The following is a 12,076-nucleotide window of genomic DNA, read 5'->3' on the forward strand; positions in this document are numbered from 1 at the left end:
TCTTAATTTTAACTTAATTCATTTCATAGACTTTTTTTTTCTGACTTGCAGGCTATTAAAGAATTTAAATCTGAGGATTTTCTGCAGATGATACATGAAGATGAAGTATTTAACTTGAAAGTAAAAGACAGCTCACTTTATATATGTGATCCATTTGAGGGAGATGCTTACAATCACCTGAAAAAGGTGTGTAATTTTGTGTTTCGCTCTTGTAGAGTGTTGTTTTGAAGTTGTTATATCGAGCTTTTCTTTTAAGTATGGCTGGAACCCAAATAGAAAACCCCCTGTCACATCCATTTTTACCAATGGTGGTCCCACAAGGCAGCAGGATTTAGTGACCAACCAGAGAACCATTGTGACCTGTAAACCAACTGCTAGAATTCATAATAAGCTGCCATATGATCTAGTGTTCAGCGGGTGAAGGGATTTATAATTTATCAGATCACGTTTAGATTACAAACTACTAAACAAGTTTATTGAGCACTGAACTGGTAAATAAACAGCCCTCGATACAAACAATACATAGTAATTGCAATCTGCACTAACGCTGACATTTTAAGATAACTGTTACTCTCCACAATCCTCTAGCATCAAATTGATCATCGAAAGTTGGTTCCTTTAGTTCTTATAAGGCTATCTATTTTGCCAGAATCATTGATCAGATACTAACCTTCAGGCAGACCTTTCAGTATTCAGCGTTGAACTATTCATTGACATTTCCAGATGCTTTTTAAAAACTCTCTGGTAATGTAAAAGTTACTACGTTCAACTGTATTAGTTGCTTAGTGAAGCACAGGGCTCTATGAAGGAGCCCTGCTTTCTTTAGAAAGCTATTGATCTGTTCCAGTTACTAAACAATTTGTAAAGCGAATCACTCTGCAATGGAAATAGCATCAGATATCCTGCCATTATCAGCATACCTGACAGTAATTTATACTGCCTGTAGCTTACAGAGCAGTTGGACAGTTAAGCAAACTTCACATGTATGCTGCAGTCAGCAAAATAAGGGCCGAAGAGATCATACGTAAAATTTCTTTTTTATTTCTCTGTGGCATAATGTTGTGCTGTTAGAAATGGGTTTTCCCAAAAATTTAAATGGTTTCCAAGATAACTCTGAACAATAATGGTTGAGTACTGGTAGTTACAGGGAATTACTTAGAACATTGAAAGAAATGTGATGCAGCAACATCAGAAAATGGCCAAAAGATGTGTGGTATTAAGAGTGCCATTCATGGCCTCAGGATGTCTGAAAGTGCTTTACAGCCAGTTAAATGCTTTGTGGTATAAAAGCAGGAATTGGTGGAGAAACTCAGAATGGTCTGACAAGATCTGTGGGAAGAAAGCAGAGTTCATGTTTTGTGTCTGTTGTCTCTTCATCAGATAGGGCGGCTCCGCGGTATAGTAGTTAGCACTGATGCCTCAGTGCCAGGGTTCAGGGTTTGATTCCAGCGTTGGGTGACTCTGTGTGGAGTTTGCATGTTGTCCTTGTGTTTGTGTGGATTTCTAACAGATGCTTCAGTTTCCTCCCATAGTCCAAAGACATGCAAGTTTGGTGGGTCAGCTATGCTAAATGCAGGGTTATGAGGAGAGAGTAGGAGGATGGTTCTGGGTGGAATGCTGTTCAGAGGGTTGGTGCAGACTTGATGGGCCAAGTGGTCTCTTTCTACACTACAGGAATTCTATGATTCTAGATGATGCTAATCTAGATCTGATTAGTTTCTCCAGCAATTTCTGTTTTTGTTTCAGATCTTCAACATTTGCCATTCTTTGTTTTATTTTGTGGTGTAGTGATTTGTTAATGTGGGAAACGTGGCCTTTTGTGCACACAGCTAGCTTTAAGGAATATCAGAGAGGAGCAATTGGGGAGGGGGGAGGTATCCATGGAGATCAGGGCTTCAGCAGCTGAAGGCATAGCCATTAACAGTGATGCAAATAAAATTAGATATTAACAGGAGATAATGAAGCACGTTTCTTATTTGAAACTAATTTATTTGGGTTTTCAGTTGGTACACAGAAAGTGCACCTTTGTGAAGTTGTAGTATTTCAGTTTTACTGCAGCAATAATTGCCATTTTATACTTTGATTTGCCTTTTTTATGTGCAGCTTGGATGTAGAATTGTTGGCCCACAAGTGGTTGTATTTTGTCTTCAGCAACAACAGAGTGTACCTGAAGCTGTACATCCTGTCTACAGTATGGTCATGGCTGATGTGGTGGTTTCATGCACCAGTTTGGATAAGCAAACCAGGGTATGTATTTCATGGCAGTGCTATTAACTTCAGCCTTAGGTGTACGTAATTTTCAGAGATAGTGATGCAAAGGCTTTTGAACTTGTATTGCACGATGAATTTCTGACGGGAATCTACAAATTAGGTGGCTCCAAAGGTACTATAATTAGCAGATCAAAAGCTGTTTTCTAGCTAAGTTTCAAAACCAGGAGAGAATTTCGGTTGCAATTTAATTTCTAAACCATATATTATAAAGGCTTCTGTCAACAATTTTGTAAAACTCAATGCTAATTCAGTTGCTTCATTGTGTGAAATAAGTTGTTCTATAGTACCAATATTTTATTACTTAAAATGACAACTAAGAAAATGTTATAGTTTTTACACCTGATGTATATTAAGTAAAATTAATGTCATTTTTGTTTTCAGTCCAAAGATATACTTACTGGACCATGTCACTTTTAATCTGTTATCACAAATGCTGCTGCCTGCATTTATAATAATTTGAACATGCCCAAAGTTTTGAAATGAAATTTGTATTCCTAAAAGGCTCACGGCACACTGTTTTAATTATTACTTGCTGGGAGACTGAATGATTTGTGTATTATCTCCTAAGGATGATGTACATAAACAAGTACAACTGATGGGTGGTCGGATCCTTCGAGATTTCAACATCTCGGTAACTCATCTGATAGCTGGAGAGGTTGGAAGCAAGAAGTATTTAGTAGCTGCCAGTCTGAAAAAGAAAATTTTACTTCCATCCTGGGTTAAGGCATGCTGGGAAAAAGCTAAAAAGAGGTAAGTGTCCTTGGCAGATTGTACTTCCTTTCAAGTTTTTTTAAAAGGAGATGTTAACTCCTGTTGTGTATTTGGCACGAAAAAGACTTTGTTGGAAACAGCAGTGAACAGAATTAGTAAATAGGTTTTAACATGAAATGAACAAATGTGAAAGGCTATGAAGAAAGGGCAATGGGATTATGGGGAAAAGGATAATGGCTAGCTCTTTTTAAACGATTAATAAAAGTACTGCATCTTTTTTCCATGTTGAACAATTTTGAGACACTAGTTATCACACTATTAAATAGATTTTTAAAATGTCAAAAATTAACTTGCAGGGTGTGCAGGTAAAACTTGAGAATATTAGGGTTGCTTTAAAAATGTTGCTATTGACTTGAAGTGCTGTGTGCTAAGTGAAAAACTGCTACTTTTTTTAAGTAAGCTAACTAGACTTGAAAAGTAGTTCAGAAGATGTGAAGACCTTGAGTTGTTCCCAACTGACATTAAGATATATATAAATAATTTTTGTTCTTGGTGACTTATTGATGTTGAGGAACATAAATGAAGTACTCACTTTAGCTTTCTTTCAAACAGCATCATTAGCCTGACAGATGTGGATATGGAGGAGCACCTCTGTCCTCCGTTCCTTGGCTGCACAGTCTGTGTAACTGGGCTGAGTAGCCAGGACAGACAGGAAGTACAGCGGCTTACCTTGGAGAATGGAGGCCAGTACTCTGGGCAGCTGAAGATGAATGATTGCACACATTTGATTGTGCAAGAACCTAAAGGTAAAAATGCCATATTCATATCACATTGCTCAGCTTTTATATTTTGTATCATTTTCCATAATGAACAAAACTGCATAATATTCCTTTTCTGCTTGTCTTTATTGCCATGGCTGTTCTACATATGCAAGAAGCAATATGGAGATTGTCAACTGTTCGCTAATTTCTGCAATCCCATTTTCTGAAAATGGGACTCTGTTATACTTGTAAATGCGATTTAATCAACGTGCAGTTAGGCTAATGAATAATGCATAGAAAACATGATATATTAAAGTGATGATGAAAGCCAGCGCAGTGAGATTGATAGGGCTACTATGGATTGATTGTAAATCTTATTGACAATTTGATATTTCTCATAAGTGGGAATACTGCTTTGAAGTATTGCAAACAGCTTGCTCTGTATTCCAATTTGCAAGGTTAATGCTGTTAGCATATATAATTCCCTCTTCAGGCCCTTGTATTATTCTGTGCAGTTTCTTTCATCAATAAACAAAGAATTGCAACACCTTAGATTTACTTAGTGCTATTCTCTGTCTGGCTTTTAGATATGATTTGAAATAATTGTTTGTAGCTCTTGCTAGTTTTGAGAGAAAATTGCTTTTGAATTTAAAGTGTCTGCAGTGAATTTTTTTCAGTATTTTTGCAACTTTATATCTTAACAGAAATATTTTTCAATAATTATTTTCACATGAAAGACGATAGATCAAATTCCCCTGGTTTTAGAAGATCATAAGGAAAAAGGAACATTCATTAAGCCCTCTCTGCCATTCATTAAGTTCATGATCTGATTGTGGCCTTACTGTGCTTTCCTTCCTATCCTTTGACCATAACTCTCAACCAAAAGCCCATCAACTCAGCCTTGAATATATTCATTGATTCACTATTCACTGCTGTCTGGGGAAGAGAATTGCAAAGAAAAACAACCCTCCGGGAAGAGAAATTCCTCCTTATGTCTGTCTCAATTGGGAAATTTTTAACCTGTACAGTCTGTTAAATTCCTTGCAAGAGGAAACCTCCAAACATGTACCCAGCAATTCACCCTCAGAATCTCTTATTCTTCTAAGCTCTGAGTATAGGTTCAACCTATTAAACAAAGGCACATAGCCCACATCCCCCATGTCCTAGGAATCCAGTTAGTGTACCTTCTCAGAAGCGTATCCAACATAAGGGTTACTTCCTTAAATAAAGAGACAATTCTAAATCGCCTTTGTTTAATGCTACCATATATAATTTTCTCTGTGGTTCTGGAATCCATTTCTAGTTTAAGGCTTCCCTGCTTTATGTTAATGGGTACAGCTCTAGTTGCCCTTGTGCATTTAGTTAACTGAACCACTTGTTCAATGGTAACCAGTTCAATAGTTAGCGGTCGAAATTTATGTGGTGGGTGGGTAGGATCGTAGCAACAAATGCAGACCATGTAGCCTGTTGAACCTGTTCTGCTGCTCTGTAAAATCATGTCTAGTCATCTCATCATTGTTATTCTGACCAATATTAATTATCGTGCTGTTTTCAATATTTGTCTGTTCTGTGTCTAGGCCAGAAGTATGAATGTGCAAAAAAATGGAATGTATACTGTGTATCCATCCAATGGTTCTTCGATTCTATCAAGCATGGTACTTGCCAAGATGAAAGTAATTATAAAGTTGAATCTGAAACTAAACCTACAGAGGTAGCTCCAAGCACTTCAACTCCTACGAACTTGGGAGATGCACTGAGCTGTAAGTAGAATATTGATGTGTTCATTCCCCTTTCTTAAATTTTATAGTACCATTTTAAATTGTATATGTGAACTGTTTCCATTTCCTTTATCATCCAATTCTCATTTTATATATACATGACTAATCACTTGCTTCTTAAAGAGCTGTCATGGTCAACGGACTCTATCTGCATAGTTCATTAAATATGGTCTCTTCATTGAAGGTCACAGAGTAGATTAGGAAAACATACAGCGTCTTGGACTTTTTAAATAGGGACAGAGTGTGCATAGAACAATATAGCGCAAAACAGGCCCTTCGGCCCTCGATGTTGCACCTACTTGTGAATTAACCTAAGCCCATCCCCCTACATTATCCCATCATCATCCATATGCTTATTCAAGGACTGTTTAAATGCCCCTAATGTGGCTGAGATAATTACATTGGCAGGCAGGGCATTCCAAGCCCTTATCACACTGACTAAAGAACCTGCCTCTGATATCTGTCTTAAATCTATCACCCCTCAATTTGCAGCAGTGCACCCTCGCATAAGCTGATGCCATCATCCAAGGAAAAGACTCTTACTATCCACCCTATCTAATCCTCTGATCATCTTGTATGTCTCTGTTAAATCCCCTCTTAGCTGCCTCCTCTCCAATGAGAACAGACCCAAGTCCCTCAGCCTTTCCTCATAAGACATTCGCTCCAGACCAGGCAACATCCTGGTAAATCTCCTCTGCACCTTTTCCAATGCTTCCACATCCTTCCTGTAATGAGGTGACCAGAACTGTACACAATATCCCGAGTGAGGCCGCACTAGCATTTTGTACAGTTGCAGCATGACATCACGGTTCAGGTATGAAGAAGGGCTCATGCCCGAAACGTCGATTCTCCTGCTCCATGGATGCTGCCTGACCTGCTGCGCTTTTCCAGCAACGCATTTTCAGCTCTGATCTCCCGCATCTGCAGTCCTCACTTTCTCCTAACAGCACTATCAACTTGGGTGGCAACCTTCTGGGATCTGTGTACATGGACATCAAGATCCCTTTGCACATTCACGCTACCACGATTCTTTCCATTGACCCAGTATTCTGCATTCCTATTATTCTTACCAAAATGAATCACCTCCGTTATCTGCTTTGAACTCCATTTGCCACCTCTCAGCCCAATTCTGCAGTTTATCCAAGTCCCCCTGCAACATTCTTCCACACTGTCTACCACTCCACTGACTTTAGTGTCATCTGCAAACTTACTAACCCATCGACCTATGCCTGCATCTAAGTCATTTATAGAAATGTCAAACAGCAGTGGTCCCAAAACAGATCCTTGTGGCACACCACTAATAACCAGACTGCAGGCTGAATATTTTCCATCAACCACCACTCGTTGCCTTCTTACAGAAAGCCAGTTTCTAATCCAAACTGTTAAATCACCCTCAATCTCATGCCTCTGCATTTTCTCCAATAGCCTACCATGTGGAACCTTATCAAAGGCTTTACTGAAGTCCATGAACACCACGTCAATTGCCCTACCCTCATCCACATGCTTGGTCACCTCAAAAAACTGTGAGGTTTGTGAGACATGACCTGCCCTTGGTGAAACCATGTTGACTATCTCCAATCAAATTGTTGCTTGCTAGTTGATTATAAATCTTACCTCTTATAATCCTTTCCAAAACATTTTCTACATCAGATGTAAGGCTCACTGGTGTATAATTATCTGGGTCATCTCTACTGCCCTTCTTGAACAAGGGCACAACATTTGCAATCCTCCAGTCTTCTGGTACTAAACCTGGAGACAATGATGACTGAAAGATCAAGGTCAAAGCCTCCACTATCTTCTCCCATAGCTTCCCAGAGAATCCTCGGATAAATCCCATCCGGCCCAAGGGACTTATCCACTTTCACACATTCTAGAATTGATAACCGCTCCTCCTTACGAACCTCACTCCTTTCTAGTCTAATAGCCCATATCTCAGTCGTCTCCTTAACAATATTCTCCTTTTCCTGAGTGAAAACAGATGAGAAATATTCCTTTAGCACCCCTCTGATCTCCACAGGGTCCACACATAACTTCCCACTTCATTCTTTGACTGGCCCTATTCCTACCCTAGTTACCCTTTTATTCCTCACATACCTGAGAAAGCTTTAGGGTTCTGCTTTATTCTACCTGCTAAAGACTGCTCAGGTACCCTGTTTGTTCTTCTTAATTCTTTCTTTAAATCCTTCCTAGCTAATCTGTAACTCTCTATTGCATCTTCTGAACCATCTCATCTCAACATCACATAAGCCTCCCTCTTCCGTTAACTAGAGATACAATTTCTTCAGTAAACCACGGTTCCTTTACCTTATCGCTTCCTCCCTGCCTATCAAGGACACACAATATCTGTTCCTTCAATCTGCTCCACATTTCGATTGTCCCCATCCCCTGCATTTTGCTACCTCATTCTATGCCCCCTAAGTCTTGCCTAATCGCCTGTGGCATGTACCTATCTCTTTCCATCGCTAAACAGTAACCAACAGTAACCAAATTATGGTCACTCTCTTCAAACTGTTCACCTACCACTAAATCAAACACCTGGCCTGATTCATTACCAAGTACCAGATCCAGTGTGGCCTCTCCTCTTGTCGGCCCTTCTACATACTGTGTCAGGAAACCCTCCTGCACACAGTGGACAAAAACTGATCCATCCGACATACTAGAGGTATAGCATTTCCAGTCAATGTTGGGGAAGTTCAAGTCCCCCATAATGACCACCCTGTTCCTTTCACTCCTACCCAGAATCGATTTGCCAATCCTCTCCTCCACAGCAGTGGTTAGCACTGCTGCCTCACAGCGCCAGAGACCCGGGTTCAGTTCCCGCCTCAGGCGACTGACTGTGTGGAGTTTGCACATTCTCCCCGTGTCTGCGTGGGTTTCCTCCGGGTGCTCCGGTTTCCTCCCACAATCCAAAAATGTGCAGGTTAGGTGAATTGGCCATGCTAAATTGCCCGTAGTGTTAGATGCAGGGGTAAATGTAGGGGTAGGGGTATGGGTATGGGTGGGTGCGCTTCGGCGGGTCGGTGTGGACTGGTTGGGCCGAAGGGCCTGTTTCCACACTGTAAGTAATCTAATCTAATTTAATCTAATCTAATCCCTAGAACTTTGCGGAGGCCTGTGAAAAAACTCCCAGCAGTGTGACCTCTCCTCTCCTGTTTCTAACCTCAGCCCATACCACGTCTGTAGACGAGTCCTCGTCAAAAGTTCTTTCAGTCCCCATTATACTGTCCTTGATTAACAAATCCACACCTCCCCCTCATTTACCACCTTTCCTGATCTTAATGAAAGATCTAAACCTTGGAACCTGCAACACCTATTTCTGACCCTGTTCTATCATGTCTCTGAAATGACCACTACATAGAATTCCCAGGTACCTATCAATGCTGTAAACTCACCTACCTTATTCTGGATACTCACGGCTTTGAAGTAGACACATATCAAACCAGCTTGCTGTCTGCCAGCACACTCCTGTGGCCGTGAAATCCTGTCCATGTCCTCCCTACTCTCACACCCCTGTGTAATGGAACTACACCACAGGTTCCCATCCCCCTGCTGAATTAGTTTAAATCCACCTGAATAGCACTAGCAAATTTCCCACCCAGGATATTAATACCCCTTTGGTTTAAGTGAAGACCAGCCTGTTTGTAGAGGTCCCACCTTCCCTGGTACAAAAGCAAAGAAATTATGATGAGCCTGCATACAATTCTGCACAGCTAGGATATAGCATCCAATTCTAGGATTAGACTTTAATAAGGATTAAAAGCCCATTAAAAGGGCGCAGAAAAGATTCCCAAGAACGTTGCATGCGTTATGAAGATGTGGGTGTACTGTACCTTTTTAAGAGTTAAAAGCGAGCAGTGACAGGACCAAGTGTTCTCAATAAGCTACAGTGTAATAGGTGCTCCAGCTACTTGGGTAGCTGGTCGCTTGAAAACAGATTCGAATTAGGCCAATCAGTTTAAATTATACTTCCAAAAATACAAGATCCAATCGAGTTTGAATTTCGTATATTGACAATCTTAAAAGCCAATGACACAATCCGATGCTTTGGGAGTATAAGGCCAGGGAAAATTGAACAGTTGAGAGGAGAACTGCCAAGCTACCAGCATGTAAAAAGGCAGCCTGAAAAATAGCTCTGTTAAAAATACCTTTCTCGAGCAGTCACCTGTGAAACAGCATCCCTAAAAAGAAAAGAAGACACAGGAAGATCCAAATAGAAGAACAAAAAGCTGCCTGGTTTTCAGATAAGTTTTGTTTTGTAAATCTTAATTGAGAGTTTTATCAGACTAGTATTGTGGAAGGGGAAGGTAAACAATAGGTTTGAAGATGGAATTGTTAATAGTTGTTATTTAATTATTCTCTGTTATACTTTAAGAAATAAAGTTAATTTTTACTTTAATTGGTTCTTGGCCTCTCGAATTTTCACAGATTGCTGCATGGGATAAATCTTTTTTTTTGCTGGTTTTAAATTAAGCAGGAGAGTTTACCCCATGTTGTAACACATGCTGAAAAATTTAAGGTTTATGAACAGATTGGAACAAGCTAAGATTGTTCTCTTTGGACAGTCAAAAATTGAAGAATTTCATTAGAGTTTTTTAAAATCATAGGGGATATGACCAGAGTTCATAGGTCAAAACTATTCCTCTGAGAGGCAGGATTGAAAATTGGAATGAAGTGATTGATGAAAGAAGCAATGGTAACATGGGGATTTTTTTTTTAGACAACCAATGTTTAGTACCTGGAATGCTCTGTTTGTATCTGTGGTGGAGGGAGATTCAATTGAGGCCTTCAAAACAAAATTCACAGCGCTACAGGAGATTGGAACAAATGAAGTTAATTGCTTTTGCAGAGATGAGAGCTGAATGGCAGCTTCCTGTGTCGTAACCATTCTATAATTCTAAAGATCAAACTAATGTTGGCAGCTGCTGGAATTTAAAATCAATTAATAAAATCTGGAATAGAAAGCTAATCTTAAGTAATCAGTTGTCAGCATCTTTTTTTTTGATTGCTGATATCCTTGAGGGAAGAAAATCTGACATCTTTGCCTGGTTTGGCCAAAATGTTACCCCAAACCTGCTGTAATTTAGTTGACTCTTAACAGCCATCTGAAATGCCCTAAATTCAAGGTTATTTGGGGATGGACAACATGCCACATTATATGAAAGAATAATAATAATTAGCTGTCCCTCAGTGATGCCTTGCAATACAAGGGGGGGCATTTTCTTATTTCTCTATTTAAATGTAATTTGTGGGAATGTTTTTCTCATTTTTGGCTGAGCAGTGCTATGGGAACATTAGGATATTGTCCATTTCATGATACAGCCTCCTCTTATATAAAACAATCTCTTCATTTATCATCAGCAGCACCACTAACACTTAAAACTGATTTGATAGGCTTTTGTCAGTTGAATTTTATTAGCATCTATGGGTTTTCAGCCCTTAGAAAAGGAAAGTTATTTTGCTTTGCATAACTATCATGACTGACTTGGGGCTTCACGCTGATGTCGAGCCCTATTGTTCCCAGGATTTCCACAGATGTGAAAATTTAATTAAACTACCAAAATGTCTGATCATGTTTAAAGAAATACAGACCAATTTTTTGTCATTAACGAGAAAATAATTATTGCAACCAAACTAATTATCTTAACTAAGGGCAGAAAAAAAGAAAATGAATTATTAATTTATGACTATACAACTTGTGCCCATTTTAAATTTCCCCATACATGCACAGAAAAACAGACAATGCAAATATTATATTTGGAGGGAAAGAAATGTCAGGGAAACCCAGTCCTGTAGAATCAATCCACATCTCAAAACCGGATATGTTGGTTTCACAATTCTTTTGATTCTTTGATGATGCCATGATGTTATCTGCACAGCAATGATTAGTGTTTAGTCTACTGGTTAATTTGTAGGCTACAGGTTTGATCTTTCTCGTTTGGGTTTTAGAATTACCTTTTTCAGTGTCACTGAATGTAGTTTTCCTGCTCTTTCGACCGAGAATTGGAAAGAAAACCTTTTTTATAAATATTTCTATTGAAAAAAGGTTTTGAACTTTTTTACAAAATTATAAAATTACTGCAAAATAGTATAACAATCTTATAATATAACAACAATATCAATAGACTAACTACTACTCGATTCCATAAACAGTTTAAAAGAAAAATTACAAATGGTCTACCTGTACTACAATTCAATAAATAATTAAACAAAATAAACTAAATTAAATTAGATCGAACCAAGGTAAATTAAATTAAATTGCAATACTCAACGCAACCCATCGCGCATCAGTTGGCGTACCCGTATTTATTTGGGATTCTTCCTCTCAAGGGCCCTTGGTCCGCCAGAAACCGCCCTTGTGGCAACACAAAGGCCCTAATCAATATGGCCGAGAAGTCTGCATCTATATAGTTCAAAAAGGGCCACCATGCCCTATTAAAAAAAAGTTCAGTTTTCTGGTGCACCATACTTCTAAGGAAGTCTAGGGGGATATGCTCCATAACTAACCTATGCCACCCCGAAAGTCCTGGGAAATTTCCAATATCCAGCTCATCAGAA

The 12,076-nt window shown here is 39.1% G+C and overlaps 1 protein-coding gene across 2 annotated transcripts in view; it reads left to right on the plus strand.

Annotated features, from left to right (window-relative positions):
- Window positions 1–12,076, plus strand: part of topbp1 (DNA topoisomerase II binding protein 1) — a 68,723-nt gene that overhangs the window by 2,389 nt on the left and 54,258 nt on the right. The window contains exons 3-7 of one of the 2 annotated variants that reach the window (XM_087978518.1): window positions 52–186; window positions 2,104–2,247; window positions 2,840–3,021; window positions 3,595–3,788; window positions 5,321–5,503. In XM_087978518.1, the coding sequence (XP_087834644.1) occupies window positions 52–186; window positions 2,104–2,247; window positions 2,840–3,021; window positions 3,595–3,788; window positions 5,321–5,503 (838 nt within the window). The remainder of the gene's footprint in view (window positions 1–51; window positions 187–2,103; window positions 2,248–2,839; window positions 3,022–3,594; window positions 3,789–5,320; window positions 5,504–12,076) is intronic. The other variant, XM_087978519.1, reaches the window with a different exon arrangement.

Source organism: Chiloscyllium plagiosum, unplaced genomic scaffold (assembly GCF_037043375.1).
Source record: "Chiloscyllium plagiosum isolate Xiang-an unplaced genomic scaffold, Cpla_swu_hap1 HiC_scaffold_34, whole genome shotgun sequence".
In the NCBI taxonomy this organism is placed as follows: Eukaryota; Metazoa; Chordata; class Chondrichthyes; order Orectolobiformes; family Hemiscylliidae; genus Chiloscyllium; species Chiloscyllium plagiosum.